Here is a 25,394-nt window from a genome sequence, read left to right on the forward strand (position 1 = left end):
TGTCGCTCTTTCTCCAGCTGGTTACGGAGGGCTTTGAGGTGAACACACACTGTTTGTGGTCAAATTATTCCTACCATATGCATTAAGACACAATCTGACGTCACCTTCCATGATAACTCCTTTATTCTACTGGCAACCTCTCAGAAGAGTTACCAGATCATGAAGTTATCGACCTAACCCCTCCTAGAATCCCATACTCCATAAATCCCAATCTGGTGAAATTTGTATCGAAAAAAAATAAATAAATTAAATCATCAATACATGTATCACAATCCATTTGGAGTAACTGTCATCCCTTGTTAACATATATTTTCCCTTCTATATGCAGACTGAACAAAGTATATTTGTATATTTACCCAAAGACCATAACCCCAGGGAACTGGCAATTTTCCCTTTGAACACGTGATTCAAAAACAACATGTTAAAAAATAAACATATTCAAATAACTAGTCAGCTTAGATTACAACTCCTTATAATTTCCTAACAAAATAATAGAATTTCAAAGTAATGGTACGATTTGAATAGAGGCTGGTGTTTTTCATTAATTTTATAATTGAATCCCACCTGTTTCGATCATTTCTAATGAGATTGATCAGGTCTCATAGGAAAGTCATCGACACCATTCAAATATTTCCTCTCACTTCTTTCCCTGACCTTCTGAAACCATTTAAATACCTTTCAAAAACATTCCCATCATTCTGCATACCCAATGTGAAACTGAATTGAAAACACCCCATACAAAATAAATCCCACAGTGTCAACACCACTAACCCATATTCATAACCAGTAAATGGTCTGTATGTGCTGGTGTGTGTGTGTTAAACCATATGTCGAAAATCAACAGAAATGGCCAGGCCTTCCCATGCTTTATTCAGCATGCACTACCCTTAGTCCCAGTACACACCCATATGATATTATATGATTGGTCTCTCACTGTCATAATCATGTACAAATATTCTGGTATTGTTAATAGACCAATTTCCAATCAACACATTTAATATATGTTTCACTTTAGTGTCACGCCCTGACCATAGAGAGCCTTTTTATCCTCTATTTTGGTTAGGTCGGGGTGTGACTAGGGTGGGTAATATAGGTTGTAGGTTGTTTTATTTCTATGTTGGCCTGGTATGGTTCCCAATCAGAGGCAGCTGTTTAGTGTTGTCTCTGATTGGGGATCATATTTACGCAGCCATTTCCCCACTGTTTTTTTTGTGGGATCTTGTTTATGTGTAGTGGCCTGTGAGCACTCCATTACTTCACGTATCGGTTGCTTATTTTATTTTTTGTGCGTTGCACGAATAAAAATAGGTGGAACCCATATCACGCTGCACCTTGGTCCGAATGTTATTTCGACGATCGTAACACTTAGATTGTTCCTGTTAACCATTCTAAATGTAATACTTTTTCTGGTTGCAAATGGAGTCAATTTCTCAGCTGAAGAAATCAGTGATATTTGATCCTAGGCTTCTAATAAAAAGTTGTTTTAGACATGGTCACCTATGTCTCCCTTAATTAACATACATTGGACTTCAATTTTTCCTGGAAGCAAGAATTCTATTCAAGACCCATCAGATAATACAGTGTTCCATTAAGTGGAATTGACCCCATTTTAAAATAAACAATTCCAGAGCCCATTTCCAGTAATCCTATCAGTTTATCCTGTTGCATTAGTTTAGTAAAATACAGAACTGTTGTTTCACAAATGTAGAACCTTCAAAAAGTTGGTGCTGTCTTATCAGCTTGGCAGTCAATACTTATTTAATTCTGCTTGTATATTACTGGACACTGCTCCACGTAATGGAAACAGATTATAATTTTATAATACATTAGCTTCCTGCTCAAATTCACTGAAGTTACTTAACTATAAAACCAAGCAACAATAATCAAAAACTGTCAAAGAATGTTTCTCATACCTCTACTTCACATGTCCCACTACCTGCTTGCTTTCAACCGCAGCTAATTGTTTTTCCAATCTCAAGGTTCAATCCCTCTACTCATCCTTTAACCTTGTATTGAAACTTCAGCCTATCAAATTACTAAAAGGTACTAATAACATATTACTATTCACATACTGTCAATGCTCATCATGTTTACATCAATCCTCCTTATCAATTACTATATTTGTTATCACTAACCACTGCTTCACACTCAGTAAACATCTATTATTTTAAGATAAGATGAACCTGTAATGTGCCTAATGTAGAAAATACATCAGCCAATTCTAAATCAATTCTAATTTGAAATTCTTATTCTCCAAATGACTGTCTTTTGTTACCTTCACTAGTCTAGATCTCTTCCCTTAAATTAATCAGAGTTTGTTCTGACACTAGAATAGGGAGTATTGCTGATCTGCCATCAGCTGTTAAACGAACTGGGCCATCACTGGAATTAACTGTGTTTATCCTGAGAATCCTATAGTTTTGGCATATTTGCCAGACATGGGGAGATGAGAGGCATAATTTGGATTTACACATGTGTAAGTGGCTCCAGTATCTATCATCATGGGTGTGCCTCTGTTCTCTATTTGAACCTGTAGCATAAGTTCTTGATCAGCTCTCGTGGATATCATTGAATACTGACCCTCCCTTGTAGGATTCTCTGGGCATCCCTAGTACATTTATATCCCTGATTAGGCCCCACCCATGGGTTCACAGGGCCCTGTGGTTGTCTCTGATTGTTTTGCCAACCATTACAATGTTCATAAACTAACTAAAACATTTGAAAGTTCATTTTAGGTTTAGTAACCTCTTTGCTAATGATTTTACCGCTCCCTTCTATAATCCAATCCTTCTATTAAGTATTTTCCAAGGTAGGGCTATCCACTTCCCCGGACAATAATTAATTAGTCACGGCATTTAACACCTTGTTTTAGAATCTATACTATAATGTCTGCAAATTTATTACTGGATAATACAGATGACTTAATGTCTTATTCCAGTATATCACATCAAATATCACTATTATTGATAACCCATGTTACCAAACCCATTCACACTTGTTTTCCTATTTCCAGATAATATTTCATAACAGTTAAACTTTTCTGGTTTCCTTCCTGCACCTTGCTCTGTCTCCCCTTTCCTTTCCAGTTCCTTTTATTTGACCTAAGAGGGCACAGAGTCTCCTTATCATCTTTCACCTCTATTTCTCTCTTTATTTCCACAACTCCAAACACCAGGGGGTATTACCCCATAAAGAGAAACTATCATTTCTAAAACCTCTGTCCTCCACGATCAAAAATGGCTGGAAATCAGTGGTAATAATTTTAGCCAATGCAATATCAATTTGGTCTTGTTTTGATACAGACATTGACTTTGGCATAAACTGGTCCATAGAAGACTGCGCTGCTGTTGGTCGCGGAGTAGGCCTACTTGACTGGGTGGATACATCTCCATGTGTGGAGGTGCTGGCTCCATCACTATCACTAGCAGGCCCGCTAGTTTCTTGAAACTCTGCTACAGCTAGCTTTCACAGTTGGGTGCACATATGCCGATGTAGGTTGTGCGTATAACCGGCTTTATATGAGATTTTGTTTTGGCAAGTTCTACACTATGCTCTAACATGCTACTGTGCTTCCGAATCATTTTCCAGCTGTTGTCTTCACAGCTGTCCTTCCTCTCTCCTCTGCTGCTAAGTGTGTGCACGAATGTGTGCTTGAGCATTTAGGCCTATATTATTTTATTTCCTTTGTCGTTATTTGAATGAGTTAATTCTACTCATTTAAATATTTTGATTATTAATATCTTAATGATTTTATATTTTTATAAATACATTCGGCTCTTCTGATATGCGAGCCAGCTCTTAGAGCCGACTCGTCACTATTAACTCGATACATTTAAGCAAATATATTACAGTAGATATTTGCTCTAGCATCGTATTCTACACTGTCTGCAGTGCACATGTATATCCATCGTAGGAGAACACACCGGGGATAACGTTACCACCCACTGCCCAGTTTGCAAGCGTCTTCTAATTAATCATGGCGCCATCGTAGGAGAGCACACGGGGGGGATAACGTTACCATCCACTGCCCTGTTTGCAAGCGTCTTCTAATTAATCATGGCGGTGGGTGTAGTAATAGTTAGTTAGCCTGCACACCCTGGTGTTTTTACTTCGACCAAAGAGTATGCATGGGAAATTGGACAAAGGTAACGTTATATACTACCTGCGTTTAAAACACAAAGGCCTAAGAACTGCAGCATGTTGAAAAAAATAGGCTAAAACGGAACACTGTGACATACCCTCCCCCTTGCCTTGGTTGCTAAAGCTAACGTTCACTTAGCTAGCTGACTGGCTAAAGCTAAGAATCACTTAGCTAGCTGACTGGCTAAAGCTAACGTTCACTTAGCTAGCTGACTGGGCTAACGTCGTCCGCGGAAGTGGACAGTGAATGTTTTTGCGGGAAGCTTCAGGTGAGAAAATACGTTTTTTTGCAACACAATTTGGTTAACCGAAGAAATTGAGTTATTCAGCCATAGTTAGCTAGATATGTAGCTAGCTATACTAGTTTATAGTTACCATTAAGACATTTGGATTAGCTAGCATAGTACTCGTAATACTAACGCTAGCTAAATATGGAATTGGGTTTAATTTAGCTAAACTAAGCTAGCGTTACTAACTGTCGCATTAGATCCGCCAACTTCAATCTGATTAATCAGGCAAGATACGTTAGCGTTTATCTGATTAATCAGGCTGTAATACACACTTCGCGTTAATTTGTATACGAATAATAGATTATTTCACAACCTGCTTAATCAGACTACGCTAACGTTAGCTCGCTAACGTTACCTCATAACATTCACTTTCTCTAACGTTACCTCAACATTCACTTTCTTCGCCGTCGTTGTGCAGTTTGGACCTTTTCATTACAGTAAAATAAGAATTCGTTTGTTAATAGCTTACACTTAATACCTCTTTGAACTAATGAAAGGCGTTGTGGTGTTTTATCAACAACCGTGTAACAGTTCACGTGCCAAATGTGTTGATTTGTTGGGCGATTGACGATTTGTTGTTAAGTCAAATGGCTCAATGTTTACATTACAACGCCAATTTTAATATCTAAACAAATAATGAAAGCATGGCCTGCAGTTAAATGTTATGAGCTCTTAGAAAAGTGGAAGGAAATTGACAATGTTTTGTCAACAGGACCAGAACACAGACCTACTGTTGAAAACCTGAGAGTACCCATTAGATAGGTGTCACAGTCTCCCAAGTGATGGAGAGTGGGGATGATGAGATGGCGATGACCGTGGGGGAGCTTCAGGGCTGGATACAGGAGGAGGTGGAGAATCAAGACTTGGTGAAACTCAGGAGGACCCAGCTGGCCCAGATGCAGAACCTAGTGCAGCGGAAGGAGAAGCAGGCCCTCTGCACCCGCACCCTTTTCAACACTGCCTGCGAGTGAGTGTTTTTCAGCCTGTTTGCTTAAGTGTTTTAGCTTGGTCCCAGATCTGCTGTCATGTCGACTTGTCAGTTTTTCATGCCATAAAGAAATGTTTGGCTTGACCGTGAGAAGTGGCATTGGTAAGAGCACAAACAGATCTGGGATCAGCCTATACGTTTTGTTTTCTTGGTCTGCAATGCTTGCATCTTATTTTTATTGCAGCTTATTTTTATTGCAGCTTATTGGATGACTGTCATTCATATTACATTAACCCAGCTCAATGTAACATTGTAACATTCCCTATACCCATCATGAGGTTACTACAACCTAGCCTACGAATGAAAGTTTATAACGTAGGTGCACAGGTCAGGTCAGGTCAGAGAGAGAGACAAATTGGAGTAATAAAGGTGACAGACAGTGACATTCAATACCGCTATGCACACTCTTTCGTACATCTAGCTGATCTAGGGTGTAATCAATAGTCAAAACAGCTGCAAACGAGAGTTTCTATATATATATATTTTTTTAATCTGCAGATTGAATTACTAGGGGTGTGCCGAGTACTCGGACAAAACAAGTATTGTAACGGTGTTGTAATTATCTGTGATGGGAATAATTCATTCAGTCACTCGTTACATGGCACAAGTCTCCCCTTCTCCAAACATCATGTATGAATCAGAATCCGTAGCTGGTCGTTGTTGTTCAATATACCTATTTTCTGTCTACTTTGCTGGGGCGATATGGTTGATTTTGTCTGTCTACTTGGCATCGTTTAGTAGGCCTACTTTGTCTGTCTGTGTATAATTATTCCGTTGCTAACGACGTCTGTCGTCATGCTGTGATCCAAGCCCATGCTTCCTTGCTATTATTTATTTTCGCCCAGGCATGTTTACAGAGCGACAGATCAAAATTACAAATGTAGATATTTTATTTTGATTGTACAAATGTTGTGGCATAAGGGTCAGGAGAGAAGTTTTGCTCCTCTCGAAAGTTACATGAGGAAGAGGCGTCACTACAGTCTCTGGGTCGAATCCAGGCTGTATCACATCCGGCTGTGATTGTGAGTCCCATAGGGTGGCGCACAATTGGCCCAGTGTCGTCCACGTTTGGCCGGGGTAGGCCGCCATTGTAAATAAGAATTTTTCTTAACTGACTCGCCCAGTTAACTTCTTGCGTCGAGCCATCCCGGATCCTGGATCGTGAATACAGCCTCAAGCTCATTACCATAACGCAACGTTAACTATTCATGAAAATCGCAAATGAAATGAATCTATTTGCTCTCAAGCGTAGCCTTTTGTTAACAACACTGTCATCTCAGATTTTCAAAATATGCTTTTGAATCATAGCTAAACAAGCATTTGTGTAACAGTATTGATAGCCTATTATAGGATTATGCCTCTATTTCAGCATTCAACATTTTCCACAAAAAACAGAAAAGCATTCAAATAAAATCATTTACCTTTGAAGAACTATGGATGTTTTCAATGAGGAGACTCTCAGATAGCAAATGTTCAGTTTTTCCTGAAAGATTATTTGTTTAGGACAAATCGCTCCGTTTTCTGCGTCACGTTTAGCTATGAAAAAAAACCTGTATCCAGGATTGTGTAAATCTATCCGCAAGCTCATTAGCATAACACAACGTTAACTATTCATGAAAATCGCAAATCAAATGAAATGAATCTATTTGCTCTCAAGCTTAGCCTTTCGTTAACAACACTGTCATCTCAGATTTTCAAAATATGCTTTTTAACCATAGCTAAACAAGCATTTGTGTAACAGTATTAGTATTAGCCTTTCATAGGATTATGCCTCTATTTCAGCATGCAACATTTTCCACAAAAACCAGAAAATAATTCAAATAAAATCATTTACCTTTGAAGAACTTCAGATGTTTTCAATGAGGAGACTCTGTTAGATAGCAAATGTTCCATTTTTACAAAAAATATTATTTGTGTCGACTAATCGCTCCGTTTTGTTCATCACGTTTGGGTAAGGGGAAGAAAAAAAAAAGTCATTAAAACGCGACCTTTTTTCCAAATTAACTCCATAATATCAACAGAAACATGGCAAACCGATGTTTAGAATCAATCCTCAAGGTGTTTTTCACATATCTATCGACGATAAAATCCATCGTGGCAGTTGACTTTTTCTTCTGAAGAAATGGAACGCGCATGGACCTACGGATCACGCAATAATTTCGACACAGGACACCGGACGGGACACCAGGTAAATGTAGTCTCTTATGGTCAATCTTCCAATGATATGCCTACAAACACGTCACAATGCTGCAGACAATGGGGGGAAACGACAGAAAGCGCAGGCTCATTCCTGGCGCTTTCACAGCCATATAAGGAGACATTGGAACACATAGAATCTGAAGCATTTCCTGTATGAAACTTCATCTTGGTTTCGCCTGTAGCATTAGTTCTGGGGCACTCACAGATAATATCTTTGCAGTTTTGGAAACGTCAGAGTTTTGTCTTTCCAAGGCTGTCAATTCCATGCATAGTCGAGCATCTTTTCGTGACAAAATATCTTGTTTAAAACGGGAACGTTTTTTATCCAAAAATTAAAAGAGCGCCCCCTATCTCGAAGAGGTTAAATAAAGGTTAAATATATATATTTTTTAAGGTACTTGGTTCCACTTTCTTAAAGCATTGAACAAACAAGAACAGGTTCTCACCAGTTCTCACTGTCTATGCGTCTAAGGGGAGTGATAAGATCTTTAGAGCCTCAACAGATGGAACAAGAATTCAGCCTGGCTGAGTCTTTAGGAGCCAGTAATAAATCACTCCTTTGTGTGGTGTGTGAGGAGGGTACTGGACAGTTGTGGAAAATTACCAGTGCCATAGTACTATAAAACCAAAAGCTTACCTTGACTCAGAGTTTTTGTTGGATAGCCTTAGCCAGCTAGCCAACATAAATATCATTCCTCTCTGTTTGAGTAGGCTAAATTAGCCAGCTGCATTAGCTAGTAAGTGAAATAATAAATAAATGATTTTGTTAACCTGTTAAACTATTGGCTAGTCAACTACTCACCACATTTTATGCACTGCAGTGCTATCTAGCTGTAGATTATGCTTTCAGTACAAGGTTTATTCTCTGATCCTTTGATTTGGTGGACATCATATCAGTTTGTGCTGCAAGAGCTGTAATAGGTTGGAGGACGTCCTTCGGAAGTCCATAGGAGGCTCATGGAAGAACCATGAGCCTCCTAGGACTTCTATTGAATTCAATGTACTCAAAGGAGGATGGAAAATAGTTGTCCTGCAGCTGGTAGTTTGGTAGTTTACAGTCTAGTCCCATTGCTGCACCTCCCATACAGACTCGGGAGAGGCGAAGGTCGATAGCAGTGTGTCCTCCGAAACACAACCCAGCCAAGCTGCACTGCTTCTTGACGCAATGCCCGCTAGACGCGGAAGCCAACTGCACCAATGTGTCAGAGGAAACACTGAACACCTGGCGAGCATTTCAGTGTGTATTGCGCCCGGCCCGCCACAGGAGTCGCTAGTGCGTGATGGCACAAGAACATCCCTGCTGGCCAAACCCTCCTCTAACCCGGACGATGCTGGGCCAATTGTGCGCCACCCAATGGGTCTCCCGGTTACGGCCGGCTGCGACAGAGCCTGGACTCGAACCAAGATATCTAGTGGCATAGCTAGCACTGTGATGCAGTGCCTTAGACCACTGTGCCACTCGGGAGATAAGTGTTTGTTACTGTAATTTCATAATTCCATTATGTTTTCTTTAATTGAATTCACTTAGTCTATTTTATGAGAATTTGTAAGATTCTTATTTGCATAAAATAGACAGAGACCAGTCTTATCAAAAATAGATAATAGTATTTATTCTCGGAGCGCGCTGCCATGTAACCACAAACAACAGTTTATATACAAAATATGACGTCATAGGTTATAAAATATTATTTCTCCCAACAGTTCAAAAGTTCATTCGAGATAAACCTTCTGAAGTTTTCATCCATCACCATTCAGCAGACAGTTCCAGCTAATGGAAAACCTAAGGAAACACACACTGCCTTATCTAAACATCCCAGAGCTAAGTTGAGTCGGTTCAGCCATAGGTTAATGACCCTTTCTGCTTACTTAAAAAAAACACTTCCAATCTTCTCCAACCTGGCTGGAATGGTATTTATTTAATTTAATTACCCCCTTTTTCAGGCTCCACAATCACTCACTTATGAATTCATATTGTTAATCAGATATAATAAAACAGAGTATAAGTTTACTTAGTTACAGTTCTATTTAAAATGGGGATATTGTTTAGCCATTATTCCTAACAGTGTTTCAATCAGTTATTTGATGACGTGAATACATTTAGAATAGTTTTATCTAAAAAAAAGATACATTTTTAATATTTCACTTTCCATTTTTTAGAAATTCACTGAGTAGGATGATCCTCCCTTTACTCCTCTGAGGAGCCTCCAATGTAGCATATATATGTGAGACTGTTGTCTGCAGCAGTGCTATTGGACTCGTGGCTGTGGATTTGTTGTGCACTGATTTGACTGTTGACATTCCAAAGGCTGCAGTTCCGAATTCTTCGGAAGCCTTTTCCCAGTAGCTAAAGATCCGAAGCTTCTGTGCATGTGTAGGATTCTCTACTTTATGCACAGTCTCTGCTCTACTCGTTCGGCTGCCCAGAGAACATGCTACTCTGACAAATAAAATAAAAAGATCAAATCTAAATCAATGTCTGCAAGATCACATAATGATCGATTCTACACAGAACCGACTATAATAGCATAGTATAACGTAACTGTAAGACAAAAACAACCTCACTTCCCTCATGAGGACAACTCAACAGCACTAAGCAAAATATGTGCTTTGATTGAAACAACACAGGTATGCTACAGTTTGTTAACCTTTCTAGCGCAGGGGAACCCCTCTACAACATTCTGCTGAAAAGGCAGCGCCCGAAATACAAAAATATTTTTTTGAAATATGTAACTTTCACACATTAACAAGTCCAATACAGCAAATGAAAGATAAACATCTTGTTAATCTACCCATCATGTCCAATTTAAAAAATGCTTTACAGCGAAAGCACCACATATGATTGTTAGGTCATAGCCAAGTCGAAAAAACACAGCCATTTTTTCCAGCCAAAGATAGGAGTCACAAAAAGCAGAAATATAGATAAAATTAACCACTAATCTTTGATGATCTTCATCAGATGACACTCATAGGACATCATGTCACACAATACATGTATGTTCGATAATGTGCATATTTACATCCAGAAATCTCAGTTTATATTGGCGACTCACGTGCAATAATGTTTTGATTCCAAAACATCCGGTGATTTTGCAGAAACACTCACAATAAACATTGAATAAAGATACAAGTGTTATTCACAGAATTAAAGATAGACTTCTCCTTAATGCAACAGCTGTGTCAGATTTTTAAAAAACTTTACGGAAAAAGCATCATCTGAGAACGGCGCTCAGAACCCAAAATAGCCATTTTGGAGTCAACAAAATTCGAAACAACACCATAAATATTCACTTACCTTTGATGATCTTCATCAGAAGGCACTCCCAGGAATCCCAGGTCGACAATAAATGACTGATTTGTTCCATAAAGTTCGTCATTTATGTCCAAATAGCCACTTGTTGTTAGCGTGTTCAGCCCAGTAATCCATCTTCATGAGACAAAAACTCAAAGTTCCGTTACATCGTTTTTAACATAAAACATCAATAATGTTCCAACCGGAGAATTCCTTTGTCTTCAGAAAAGTACTGGAACGAGAGGTAACTCTGTTGGGAGCGCGCGTCATGAGACCAAGGCACTCTGCCAGACCACTGACTCAGAGGTCTCATGAGCCCCTCCTTTACAGTAGAATCCTCATTCAAGTTTCTAAAGACTGTTGACATCTAGTGGAAGCCGTAGGAAGTGCAACTTTATCCATATCTCAATGTGTATTTGGTAGGCCAAGCTTTGAAAAACTACAAACCTCAGATGTCCCACTTCCTGTTTGGATTTTTCTCAGGTTTTTGCCTGCCGTATGAGTTCTGTTATACTCACACACATCATACAAACAGTTTTAGAAACTTCAGAGTGTTTTCTATCCATTAGTAATAATAATATGCATATATTAGCATCTGGGACAGAGTAGGAGGCAGTTCACTCTGGGCACGCTATTCATCCACAAATGAAAATGCTGCCCCCTACCCCAAAAAGGCTACAGCCCTCTGCTCTAAAATTAGCTCACTGTACATAATAATTCTAAACAATACTGTACTTCAAAACAACACTACATAACTCAGGAAGATCTAAGTATATTCCCATGAAACTGATTTGAGATCAAATGGTTGGCATGTGTCGTGGACATTTCCTGTATTACCAAATCATGAGGGCAAACCACACACAAGTCAGAGTTGTCATAAAGTCCATCTTTAATTATATGAGCTTCACCATAGCCCTGTGACTCTCAGATCAATTCAGTGTCTATAAATGAATTCTCTGAGAGTGCTTACAAAAGTCCTTAGTATCATTTATAGTCAAGACACACTCATCAAAACTCACATGACGACTAACAGGTCTTAGGAACATTATACAAGGAACATTATACAAAGAACATTTTTACCAGAAAAAAAAAGAGTCCCATAATTTATAGCATTAGCTACAGCATTAGCTGTAAATTATCGTTCAGTTTGGTCTCCTAAACCGAAGCTCTTATCTCGTTCTTGGTACCACTTAGAACCAAACATTACCTCATCCAATGGCATATAGCAATTACACCCCCCCCCCCCCCTGGACAAGCTTACAGAGACGTGACTGGCACACAGCCATTGTGGAGCCAACCTAACTGGTTCGCCATTAATCACACCATCCCTTCACATGGTTTAGGAATAGTTAGACACATTCACAGATAAGACTAACCCGACCTCTCCCCTCTCTGGGAGCAAGTAACTTTACCCACATAAGCATGCTTATGAAAATTAATAAAATATCTTATTTATAAATGTTACCTAAAGGATTCTGATTCTGCCGTGACACATGCAGATGCTGTGTGGATGTTTCACCAGTAAATCTTTAAGAATTATAATTCATGATTGAGTGCGAAATGTGAAGGCAGGGTGACCATAAAAATATGTGCGTAGAGGTAAAGAAACGTGCGACAGAATGTGGGGAAGAAGCTTCCAGGGAGGGTGGGAACAGGGCTGTTACCTTCGGGACCGCAACCTCTGCCTTGACTGTTTCTCCACAGGTCAGTGGTGGAGTGTGAGACTGTTATGAAGGCGCTGTACAGCAAACTGGGCATGGAGTACAGAGACACAGACTCTGAAGATGAAGGAGTGGGCCAGCAAAGCATCATTGAGATTGATGATGGGGACGCTGACAGAAACGACAACACCATGGCCACAGACGGAGGTAAGGGATTGAGGGAGATGTTGTTTCAATGGGAACAGAGGGGATGGGATGTGATCTTCAATCTCAATATGTTATGCTTTATTGTTTAATCTCCGTTCTATCGTTTTCTCAGTTGCTGCTTCCGATTCGGCTCCTGGAGAAGTCCCAGCTACAGACAGTGACACAGAAAATGTGAGAACTTAGACCAGATAGGATGTAAATGCACACACTTCTACGTGTGTGGTCTCGGCCATGCTCCTGACACGCTTTTCTCTCATTCTTCCTTAGTACAATGACATGGAGAGCATGCCATCCTCTCCAGCTGTGACCACCCCTTTTGTGACTGTAACTGTTGCCCCAAATGAAGCCTCAAACTCTAATGATACCCCAGCAACTCCCCTCGCTGAGTCAGAGTCTGAACCACCAAGTCCACAAGAAGACAGCGACGATGAGTATACTCCATCGAAATCAAAAAAGATCTCAACAAAACGTCCAGAGTCCAGCAAACGTGGACGGCCGAGAAAAGGTGAAAGGAAGAGAAGAGAATCTGTCCGAACCAAGCATCAACTTGTGTCTTACAGGGAAGACTCACCTTCTGCCCCAACAAATCCTTCTGTGCCATCGAAACCACAAAAGCCCAGAGCAGGTGACTGCTCTGCGTCGACAAAACAGCAGAACTCAAGCAAAGGTGCTACAGCTTCCCCACCAAAATTACAGGAGGCCAGCAAAAGTGGTTCCACTGTCCCATTAAAACAACAAGAGGCCAGAAAAGGTGACTTGTGCTTTGCATTTTTGACTTCAAATGTCTGACCTTGTTTTGTATTATTGGTCTTCTCTAAATTGCTTTTAACTTGATGTCAGTGATCTATCTTTAATGAAAATATTTAGTTCTCATGGTGGTCTTCTCGCTCTCTCTGACAGAAACGTCCACTCCATTTGTGGTGACCAGCGTGTCGCAAGCTCCGACACATGCACCAAACCCTGCCACTCAGCCACCTCCCGGCCTCACAGAGGAGGAGATTAAGACTGATATGAAGGTTCTGGCTAGGAGGAGGACCAAGACCTGGCACTCAGGAAGGATTACAGAAATCAAACCATCAGGTAAGAACACACATAACCACTGATTTATTTATATTCTCATTGTATTTGTTTGTAATGGTATAGATATGTCCATTCGTCTATGCTTGATGTGTTGTAATATATGCACAGAGCTGCAAACAAAATGTCCACATGGGGACAATAATCTCTTCTTATCTCAAGTCACTTTGACATATCTAGTCATAAATCTGCTTTTATATCAGTTCATGTCCTTTACAGAATTCTTTGTTTTCTCCATGTTCTCTATATCTCAACCATTGACGCTCCACAGAGAATGGAAGCAGGTATAAGGTGGACTTTAGCGAGAAAGGGAGAAGCATGCTGTCAGGACACCACATAGCCTTTGACCAGACTGCTTCACTGGAGAGGCTGTACGTGGGTGTGCGCGTGGTGGCCAAGTTCAAGGACGCCGAGCAGTCCTGGTTCTACTCTGGCATTCTGGCTGAGCTCCCCAACCGAAAGAACCGTATGAGGTATGAGCGTGTGTGTGAGTAGGGCTGTGGCGTTCATGACATTTTGTCAGCCTTTCGATTGTCATGCAAATAATTGCCGGTCTCACAGTAATTGAGCATTAATTAACATAAACACGTTTAGCATCTCATGGCTTACACCATAACCTACAAGCCACTGATGTGGACCTTTGGAACATAAATCCATTTAATATAGCCTACACCCCTCAAACTCAAATCTGGACCTCGAAGCCAGTTCCTCTGCATTTTTTAATTGTTCCCCTCTAATCAGGGACAGTGTACATTTATCAGGTAGAACAGCCAGCGTAGCAGCCATATGTGATAGTATTATGTGTGATTGGTTGGATGATATTATATGTAAACATCATGCTGAATGTGATCCATCAATGTCTTAGTAAAGCTCTGTGGCGCTCCTTCTTGTGTTTCAGGTTCCTGGTCTTTTTCGATGACGGCACACCTTCCTATGTCGGTTTGCCGGATCTTCACATTGTTTGCAGACCACGTAAGAACAGCCTCAGACTTAAATATATATTTTTTAAAGTCTCTCTTATACTCAATACTTCTTGGCTCAATCTTGTTTGATCCTCCTACCAAATGTAGGATGTTTTATTCAGATCCAGCTGTAGTTGGGTGAATCCACCTGTGCAACAAGATATACCAAAGTAATTTGAGTTATCCATTTTTCAATTAATTGGCTTGTACGGAGCAGCAAAACTCATACGCGGGTTGTTGTCATGCTACAAGTTTAATCTGCAATGCAGGTGTTGGTGAGATACTTGCAGATACCACACAGACTCACTCAAGCTAAGCCTCCTGTCTCTCTCTATCGACTGCAGTGCCGGAGGTGTGGGAGGACATAGAGGATGAGGTCAACAGGGAGTTCATCAAGGATTACATCAAGGTGTATCCCAACCCGCCTATGGCCCAGTACAGACCAGGCCAGCCCATCAACGTGGAGTTTGAGGGGATCCAGAGGAGGACAGAAGTAGAGCAGATTGACTGCAGCTTGTTGTGCGTCATCTTCAAGGTGAGAAGCTACAACTACTTAGTCTGTAACCATGAATTAAATTGATAGTGATTGACTTACAGTATATTGTGCCTGGTATTCTGGTTATGCTTTCCTAACTGAAGTCTAATTATTCACTGACACACATAATGCCAAGCCTTTTTTTCCTGTATGTCTCACTGTGTGGTAAAGTGTGTCTGTGTGGTGTTCTCAGGATGACGAACATAAGGAATGGGTGTACCGAGGCTCTCTGCGTCTGGAGCATATGGCCAACATGAAGAAACGTGTTGAGGAGGCAAAGGATAAACCAACAGTGACACGGCCCAACAGTGGTAAGTGTCTGTCTTATCTTCTTTTTATTCTGTGCCCTGTTGATAAATAATGAACACATCTACAGCCTTGTGTTTGTCTGAATGAATATCTACATCAACCATCTGGACAATGTGTTTATTTAGCGAGCACACTCTTTGTCCATCACCCAGGGGGAGCAGTTTCGTCTACTACTACAATCCACCAGACTAGCACGGCTGCTGCCAACAAACCTCACGTCAACCCCTCGTCAACAGTAATACCAGCGCAGGTCACTTCCAACAATGTCAGCCAGGGCCAGCCAGCTGCTGGTAAACAGTCGGCATCCGTAGGGTGAGTAGAATTTGTCTTGTGTTTATACTGTTTCTGTACTCTTTTCAAAAGTGTGTCTTGCACAAATTTCTTGAATATGTATTTCCTGCATACATTATTATTCAATTTTATTAGGGTGGAAGGTAGCCTAGCGGTTAGAGCAGGGGTGGGCAATTCCAGTCCTCGAGGGCCTGATTGCTGTCACAGTTTTACCCCAGCTAACACACCTGACTCCAATAATCACCTAATCATGATCTTCAGTTTAGAATGCAATTTGATTAATCAGCTGTGTTTGCTAACCCCCTGGGTTAGAGCGTTGGGCCAGTAACCCATGTGGCTGGAAAATCAGAATAAGTTGTGTAACAGATCATTACGATGTCTTATCTGCATAACATGCTTAGGTGATATACTTGTTATTAGAATGTATCCCTTCGGACTCAGTTGCACTTCTTCCCTCGGCTGGGGCTTGTCACAAGAATTTTCAATCCCAATGATGATAACTAAACAATTATTTAAGCTTTGACCCATCCCTGAGATTTGTAAGACCCTGGGTTTAATAATAATTAGGCAAAGACTCAGCTTCTGCAAAAGGTTCGTAAGCTTTATTGAGAGAACATTCTAGAGTCAACCAAAATTTGAACAGTATTTTATACACACACACACACTTATCGCTTTAATACCAGCCGTGGCAGTTTCTTGCCGTTCTCTCCTCCCTAGGTTAGAGCCCTTGAAAGGGCCCTCCTGTTGTCAGCTTTTTCAGAGTTATCATGTGTAGTCTACCTGCCTCTGTTTTCTCAACCATACATTTCTCCCTCTTAACTTGTCCCTCACATACATTATTGGAATATAGTCTTATTATTCTAATACATTTCACATAGTCTTATACGTTTCTGGGTGGAATTCTTTAGTCATTACTTTAAACATATAAATTCTCTTATCAGGCTCAAGTCACCTGGGGCCCAGAGAGGGGAGAGGTCAGGCTTGTCTTTCACATGTCCCTGGTGCTATGCAGAATATTAGAAAGGGAAGAGGATAGGAGGGAACGTTGTCTTCATATGTGAATGTGTCTACCTATTCTTAAACCATGTGAAGGGATGGTGTGATTAATCGGGAACCAATTACTTGTCTCCACAATGTTTCTGCGCCAGTCACTCCCTCCTTTGGCATTGGGGGATGTGTGTGGTCGTGTCTTACACGTGGTCGTGTAAGTCATCTCTGATGTTGCACTTATCCTGGGATAGTGTATGACCTAGAGGCTTTAATCCCCTCAGTGAGCTTGTCCAGGAGTGGGGTCAAGAAGAGGTTTTTCTTGAGATGGGAGCATCTGGAGTTGACAATTGGTTTATGCCATTGGATGAGTTGGTGTTTATGTGCTATGAAGTACCAGGAACGAGATTGGAACCTCGTCTTATGAACCAAAATTAATTGTAATTTATAGCGAATGCTCTCTGGCTACGGGATACTCCTTTCTCATTTAAAAAGTCTCACCTTGTGACCTGTTCAAAACATCTGTGGTTTGCTATGTCGAATAATTTATATGTTTTAAAGATACTGATTAAATAATTCTACCCTGAAACGTAACCATTAGGGAGTATATTTTATGTAGCATGTATAAGGAATAATTAAAGTATTAAACAGATGTCCAATTAGGTTGGACTGGGAGAGAGAGAAATGTGTGTGTGCCTAAGAAAATACCGAAGAACAATTCAACTGTTTGAACCGACCTGGCAGGAACTCTGAGAAACGTATGAGGACAAGGAGTACTTCTCAAGGTTTCCCTAATCTCGGGGAATGGAACTGTCGGCTGGGCAGTGCTACACAGTGGTGAGAACTATAAAGAGAAACTCACCTACTGTTTGGGTGGAAGTATGTGCGTAGGATACCTAATGTTTGTGTGGAAGTATGGGCGCAGCTATAAAATGGATGTCTTTGTATGATGGACTTTAGAAAGTTCTCTGAATAAACTGCTGTCTTTACTTTTTACTTTTACCTTTATTTAACTAGGCAAGTCGGTTAAGAACAAATTCTTATTTTCAATGACAGCCTTGGAACAGTGGGTTAACTGCCTGCTCAGGGGTAGAACGACAGATTGGTACCTTCTGTAGCTCAGTTGGTAGACCATGGCGCTTGTAACGCCAGGGTAGTGGGTTCGATCCCCGGGACCACCCATACGTAGAATGTATGCACACATGACTGTAAGTCGCTTTGGATAAAAGCGTCTGCTAAATGGCATATATAAGTACCTTGTCAGCTCGGGGATTTGAACATGAAACCTTTCGGTTACTAGTCCAATGCTCTAAACACTAGGCTACCCTGCCGCCCCAAAGGCAGCATTTTTTGCATATGCTGAGTCTTTGACTAATTTTTATTAAACCCATGGTCTTCCAGATCTCGGGGATTGGTCAGAGCTATTGATTGTCAGTTATTATCATTGGGATTGAAGATTCTCGTGACACACCATGACACACACACCGTGGCACAGGTCCAATATAAGTACCCTTTATTTAACCTTTTGGATCCTTGTTTCATGCTGTCAACCTTTCCTCCCTCGTTCATTCTCCCTCAAACCTATGTCATCTTCTCCCTGGTCATGTCAGGAGGCCCTTTGGCCAGGATCGTACGACTGACAAGGAGTCGTCTGTCATCACAGCTAAAGGTTCGGTCACCTTCACTCCCCACCGTTGCTGCCCCGCCTGCCTGAACTGCATCCGGTCAAAGGTCGAGGCCAAGCACCGCGGACGCAACCCGCTGCTCATCCCCCTGCTCTGCGAGTTCCGCCGCATGAAGGGCCGCCACCGGGTCAATAACAAGGTGGGTGTAGGGTGAAGTTTCCCCTAGATGCTGATCATGGGTTAGTTGGGCAGTTTCCCCTCTAATGCTTCAGGTTAGGATTGGGGGAGGTGGAGCTGATCCTAGGGGAAACTTCACCCCTGGTCAGTAACAAGGTGAGCACCTAGCTAACTGGACTGTCTGGAACATCATACGTTATGATACAGAAGTCTGCCATTACCTATAGTGATTACTCAGCTCCAGGGGTGTTAGGTCATGCCTGATGCTGTGCTCTTCTTAACTGGAGAATTTGGAGCAGAGCAATTGCTACATTTCCATAGTAACAGATGAAAAGTAATGTATAGTTCTGTTGTCATCCAAGATTCATACCTGTAGTTATTCAAAACTCTGGTATAGTTGTGCTGTTTTTTGAGGTTTTCTCACCTCGTTCCTCCTCCGGCCCTCTGTCTCTCTCAGACGTATTTCCACATATTTTACCGGTCGCCGTGTGGCCTCAGCCTGAGCAACATGACTGCTGTGCAGGACTACCTTCAACAGACACGCTGTGACTTCCTCTTCCTGGACATGTTCTGCCTGGACCCCTTTGTGTCTGTGACCACCACTCACCAGCCCCGGCCCTACAAGATCAACATCCCAGACCTGACGCTGGGCAGAGAGAACCAGCCGCTGTCCTGCATCAACGAGCTCAACAGCATCCGGCCACTCTCGGTGATCTACAACAAGCAGCGTGTCGCAGCCAGTGGGGTCTCCATCAACACCAGTTCAGACTTTCTGATGGGCTGCGACTGCACCGACGGCTGCAGGGACAGGTGTGTGTCACAAGGGTTAAAGTTCTCCATCACTAAAACTTATTTCCTTAAACTTTTTTTAAAGACTGGATAAGCAGTTTAATAGATGTACAAAATATCCCTCTTTCCCTAAAAGCATGATGGTCATTATTTTTTGTTTTACATGAAAAGGGAGGTTAACTTGACCCCTCCGACAATCGATCTAAGATCGACTTAAGTTTCAGTCATGGTATTTTTCTGTGGTTGCTTTAACCCCTAGTGTGTCATCGTGGTGCCATGTTTTTGATACTTTGCATTACAGAAATCAAGGAGTATGTACCAAGAGTTAAAGGTAGTAGCCAATGAAGAGGGGTGTAATTCCCTAATGTGGCACATCTAAAAAAATTTTTTTTTAAAACATGTCAAATTACAGCTCGTCTATATCCATTCACCCAATGGCGATGTCTTAATCGGATTATATTTGGGGTATGTAGAGGTTGTTTTGACATAAGCATTTATGGACATGTGTATTGTGTTGATGTAGGTCGGCATGCTCCTGTCACCAGCTGACCATCCAGGCCACAGCCCTGTTGCCAGCGGGCCCTGAGGACGTCAACGCTGGCTACACACACAAGAGGCTGGAGAAACGCCTCTCCACAGGGTGAGGCTGTTAATTGACAGATGGAAATGATCCATCAATCGCAATATCCATTTGACTGTTGGTCTCAGATTTCTCCTTCCTCTCAAGCTCTTTCTCTGCTGCATTTGTTTTTGTGACATGCTTTGAGAGCAATGTCTGAAAAGCCCTTATTATTATTATTTCTATATCAACCACCTCCCTCTGTCTGCAGTATATATGAGTGCAATGCACTGTGCCGCTGTGACCCACGGGTGTGCTCTAACCGGGTGGTGCAGCATGGCCTTCAGCTGCGGCTACAGCTCTTCATGACCGTGGGGAAGAGCTGGGGAATCCGCTGCCTGGATGACATTGCCAAGGGCACCTTCATCTGCACCTACACTGGTGAGTGAGCTAGTAATCTAACCTAATTTAACCCAACACAGACCCCTTTAGTCGACTGGTCAATTGTTTGGTCAATAGGCTGTTAGTCAACCAAGATTTCTTTAGTCGAGCAGTAGCAAAAATGCGCTTTCTCCCTCATTGGATAGTGGTCGCTGTCCACTGTTCTGAAACATATCAGTGCGCTGTTGAATTGGTGCCTTTTCCTTTACTATGTTGCTATGTGCATAATTGTCACAAGAATTTTCAATCACAATGATAATAACTAACAATCAATAAACTTTGACTAATCCCCGAGATTCGTAAAACCCTGGGTTTAATAATAATTTGGCAAAGTCTCCGCTTTGTGCAAAAGGTTAGTACAGTTTATTCACGAGAACGTTCTGAAGTCCATAATAGAAAAAGACATCCATTTTATAACTTGCTCCCCACTTACGCACATACTTCCACACAAACAGTAGATATCCTACGCACATACATACACACGAACAGTAGGTGAGTTGTATCCTTCCCCAGAGTTCTCACCACTATGTATCACTACCCAGCCGACAGTTCCATTCCCCCGAGATTAGAGGAACCTTGAGAAGGACTCCCTGTCCTATCATAAGTTTCTCAGAGTTCTAGCCAGGTCGGGTCAAACACAGTTGAATTGTTCTCTGTATTTTCTTAGGCACACACATTTCTCTCCCTCACAGGTCTCTTCTGAACCTTGTTGGACTTGTATAATGAAAAATTCAAGTATTCATGTTACATAAACTAATAATTACTAATGATTTATGTTTCAGGGTGGGGTTCTGTAATCATTACCTTTAAGCATATAATATCAATAATAGCAAAGTTAACCAGCATATTGGTGTTGAGAACAATGCCGTGGCGACAGCAGCAGAATGAGATGAAAAAAACAGCCCTTGCCTTAATTGTCTCAAGTGAGGAGAGGAAACCGCAACTTAATTAGTTATATAGTCAATTAGGTCTGTAATCAATGGCCTAACTGTTAAATGTGCACGGCTTTATAAATCATCAATATATCTACAGAAATAAATCCTGCTTCTGTTGCCTGTTTTTGTTTAATTCTGTGATTCTGTGAGCACCAAGCCTCATGCAACAACATGTCAAGTAAACAATTTCACAAATTGATAAAAAATGTTTTTAATCTTTGATTTGCTGTAATAAAAACTTTACACTTTTTTTGTATTAGCACAGCCTCTCTGGTATTATTTTTAATTGATTTAGTGTTTACACCAAATATTTATAATAATAGCGCTCCTTTTTCTTGATCTCCTTCTTGATGCTATTATTATTATAATAGTAATAATGTAATTAACTTTAGTAGGCTTAGTATTGCAACCTTGAATAACCACCATCGAGCTGTAGGCCTAAAAGCACATCCTGTTTAGAAAACAAAAACAGTAACTGATTCGATAAATTGAACGAAGTGCTGCGCATAAGTGATATATGAATGGCCTACAAGTAGCCTATCAAGTTTCACAGTGAATGATTTTGTTTTTATGTTTTGTGCGTATAAATTGAATATTGCCAAATGCATCAGTAAAAAGTATTGAGCCTATTTAATGCAACCCTTGCTGTTAATAGATGGCAAAGCAGCAGCATACAACTGACCTAAACGTTTGGAAATGATGAGTTAACTTTCTCATCCGTAGTGCAATTGCACTGTTTAGCTGACTCTGAAGGCTTGAGGGCATTTAGGACATACTGCAGATCACTAAAATATCCTCATGATTATGATCACACTTCATCAATTCAAATATTATGGCGACACTAAAGGAAATATGGTTTAGGAACTTGGGAACCAAGCTCGAGTTATCAGTGTGGCCTAATCACCTGGACATGTTGAAATTCTGTATCTTCACGCCAAGAATAAAAACCTCCAGGTTTCCTTCATAACTGTAAATTTATTGGGGAAAAGAAAAGAGAATTACTGGGGGCAGTTTGGGTGGGGGGGACAATCCCGTCCGAATCGTTATTTAGAATAAGGGACATTCTAGTAATGCTAGTCCCGTGCGAGTAGGTCTTTGGTCACGTGCATGCGATGCATACAAGGGTTGAGGGGGAATAGGTCATGTTTTTCCTAATCAAATGAGGGATTTTGGAACTTTTCAGTCAAATGTTTAATTATCTGTGGTGGTTGCTACAGCAGGGAGGAGAGAGACCACGGGTGGTAACTGTCTATTTTCTTATACAGTGCAGCAAGTCTGAGCCAGGCGGCAGAATCAAATCAATTGCGGTCGGACTCCCTCTAGTAATTTGTGTGTCTTAATTATTTCATCAAACAGTTTGCCTAAAGCGTCAGACAAGCTCAGTGCATATAGTTGATTTGATTCAAACACATAGGCTGTCTATATGGAAAAAAACATGTTTATACATTTCTACCAATCAATTGGTCAAAAGAACAGACACCTCTTGGTCGACCAAGATTTGTTTTTGTTGGGGACAGCCCTATTACATACACTATTAGTCTTATTCTGCAATGCAATATATATATCTCTCTTCCTGTTATATTCCACACAATGCTCACAACTTTTTCCTTTGCCATCTCTCCCCTTAGGGATAATCATGAACAAGAAGAGTTTGAGCACAGAGGGCAACATGTACATGGTCAACCTGAACCACATAGAGGGAGCTGAGAGCAAGGAGGGTTACGAGAGTGAGGCCCGCTGCTCCGACAATGAGTCAGGTACAGACACGCAGAGCCTGGCCTCACCTGCAGCCATAGCATCAGATCTACCCTATTTGTGTATTATGTTTATATGAATGTGAAAAAGATACACTGGGTTTCCATGTCGATTCATGAACTGTAAATATACATACCCAGTGGGGACACAGAGATCACGGAGTGCAAAGAGAAACAGAACTGATCATCTCTGTAATGTTGCGGCCTCTGTTCTCCATCAGGTTCAGAAGAGCCCATAGAAGAAGACAACAGTGAACATGATGATGACTGTGATGAAGAGGGAAACCACGACAAAGAGCCGCTACGTATGAAGAACTTATATGATGAAGAACCCAGTGACTATGAGGACAGTTATGAGGACAAGGATTATGATGTCAGTGAAGATGATGGCGGCTCTGATGATGACTTCAGGCACAACGTCTCCTCTATGGAGAGGAGCTACGTCACCCGCAGGCATGCCAAAATACTACAGGAGGGTAAGAGGAAACCGTAAATACAGAATAAACATGGAGGGAAACTAAAAAGTTTACTGAGGTTCAGTAGAGAATTCATTCTTATTTGGTTTGATAAATGTTGGTTTCTCAAAATACTGTAGGAAGGTAGAGGAAAGTAAAGCACAGACAAAAATCTAGACAGAAACATCTATGAATTCTCCACTTTTGGGATTTTTTTATTTTAAATGTTTGTTTTTTTGGTTCCCAGACTAATCAAATGACACTTCTTTCATAGACCCAGCGAAGAAATCGGACTCTGCCGCCAAATCTTCTGACCAGCAGGATGGTACAGCAGAGGGAAATGACAAGGAGGCCTCAAATGCCACTAGGCATTTCTTTGATGGGGAGGAGTCATGCTACGTCATCGACGCAAAGTTGAAGGGGAATGTGGGTCGTTACCTCAATGTGAGTCACGATGAGGAATATTCAGAGGGTATCGTGTGTTGGATAGTATGCCCTGACTGTATTTGACCTATATCCATACTTCTCAGAGATCTGCCAACTATACATCTGATAAGGGAATTTATATGTTTAAAGTAATGACTAAAGAAGTCCACCCTGAAACGTAATTATTAGACTAAAATCCAATAAGGTTTGGTTGAGACAAGTTAAGCGTGAGAATTGTGTGACTGAGAAAACAGAGGACAATTGAACTATACATGACCTGACCTGGTTGAAACTCTGAAAAACTTATGACAGGAAAGAGGCCCTGTCAAGGTCCCTCTAATTTAGGGAGGAAGGGAACGGCATGGAATTGCCAGCTTGGTAGAATAGTGATAAACGAGGAATGTGGACGTGGGGAAAGATACAGCCCACCTACTGTTTGTGCGTGTGTAAGTAGGTGGGGGTGGGAGTTATAAAGTTATTGTCTTTGCATTTTTGACTTTAGAACGTTCTCTGAATAAAGCTTACAAACCTTTTGCAGAAGCTGAGTCTTTGCCTAATTATTATTATTAAACCCAGGGTCTTACAAACCTCTGGGATTGGTCAAAGCTTAAATAGTTGTTAAGTTATTATTGGGATTGAAAATTTGTGACAACATCTTATCCTTTTTTTTCTCTCTACAGCATAGCTGCCAACCAAACCTGTTTGCGCAGAATGTTTTTGTGGACACACATGACCTTCGATTCCCCTGGGTGGCCTTCTTTGCCAGCAAGTTAGTGACCTTCTGTTATGATATTATCTATTGCTTGGTCTTTTGAGAATCCAAGCCAGGATTAATATGGGTTCTGCTCATGCCTTTGGCTCTATAATAAATGCCCATGCCCAGGTGGACTAAAGCATGTGTATTATAACATACACTTCAGTATATTCATCATATTGTCTTTTTATTTTTCAGGCGCATTAGAGCTGGTACAGAGCTGGCGTGGGATTATAAATGTGAGCTTGGTGTGAAAAGGTCGTCAAGAGTCCTGAATTGTCGCTGTGATCCAGAGTGCAGGGAAAAGTTATGAAAGCCCATACTACTACTTCCAGCTTCACCGCTGCAGTAAATGTATGAATATACTGTAATAGGTAGTCTTAACCTTTTTTCAATAAAAAAATGAACGTTTTTGTATTTTAATCATGCACCGAGTTTTTTTTTGTTCATATTACAATTCTTAAATTGTGCTTTTAATAAATTAATTCAAGTATTTAAATATACTTTATAGCATTCCTAATTTATTCTGCAAATGTTTTCTGCC

The 25,394-nt window shown here is 40.9% G+C and overlaps 1 protein-coding gene across 2 annotated transcripts; it reads left to right on the forward strand.

Annotated features, from left to right (window-relative positions):
- Positions 1-3,925: 3,925 nt before the first annotated feature.
- LOC124012669 (histone-lysine N-methyltransferase SETDB1-B-like) lies at positions 3,926-25,273 on the forward strand. Of its 2 annotated transcripts, none has more exons than XM_046326534.1 (20): positions 3,926-4,409; positions 5,143-5,397; positions 12,611-12,774; positions 12,887-12,945; positions 13,042-13,525; positions 13,675-13,854; positions 14,123-14,324; positions 14,750-14,823; positions 15,158-15,348; positions 15,542-15,659; positions 15,810-15,969; positions 18,546-18,759; positions 19,195-19,547; positions 20,050-20,166; positions 20,357-20,526; positions 23,090-23,218; positions 23,437-23,691; positions 23,945-24,114; positions 24,777-24,865; positions 25,049-25,273. In XM_046326534.1, exons 2-20 carry the CDS (start codon positions 5,213-5,215, stop codon positions 25,161-25,163), a joined length of 3,429 nt encoding a protein of 1,142 aa, XP_046182490.1. In that variant the 5' UTR covers positions 3,926-4,409; positions 5,143-5,212; the 3' UTR covers positions 25,164-25,273. The 2 variants fall into 2 exon arrangements, with proteins under 2 accessions (XP_046182490.1, XP_046182491.1); XM_046326535.1 differs by having other exon boundaries at positions 3,926-4,145.
- The last annotated feature ends 121 nt before the right edge of the window (positions 25,274-25,394 follow it).

This window comes from Oncorhynchus gorbuscha, linkage group LG24 (genome assembly GCF_021184085.1).
Source record: "Oncorhynchus gorbuscha isolate QuinsamMale2020 ecotype Even-year linkage group LG24, OgorEven_v1.0, whole genome shotgun sequence".
Classification (NCBI taxonomy): Eukaryota; Metazoa; Chordata; class Actinopteri; order Salmoniformes; family Salmonidae; genus Oncorhynchus; species Oncorhynchus gorbuscha.

Excerpts from the sequence above, each read along its gene's own strand:
- LOC124012669 (XM_046326534.1), top strand. The coding sequence starts at position 5,213 with ATGGAGAGTGGGGATGATGAGATGGCGATGACCGTGGGGGAGCTTCAG. Across the intron at positions 13,855-14,122 it reads TACAGAAATCAAACCATCAG|AGAATGGAAGCAGGTATAAG; the intron begins GTAAGAACACAC and ends GACGCTCCACAG. Across the intron at positions 19,548-20,049 it reads ACCGACGGCTGCAGGGACAG|GTCGGCATGCTCCTGTCACC; the intron begins GTGTGTGTCACA and ends GTGTTGATGTAG.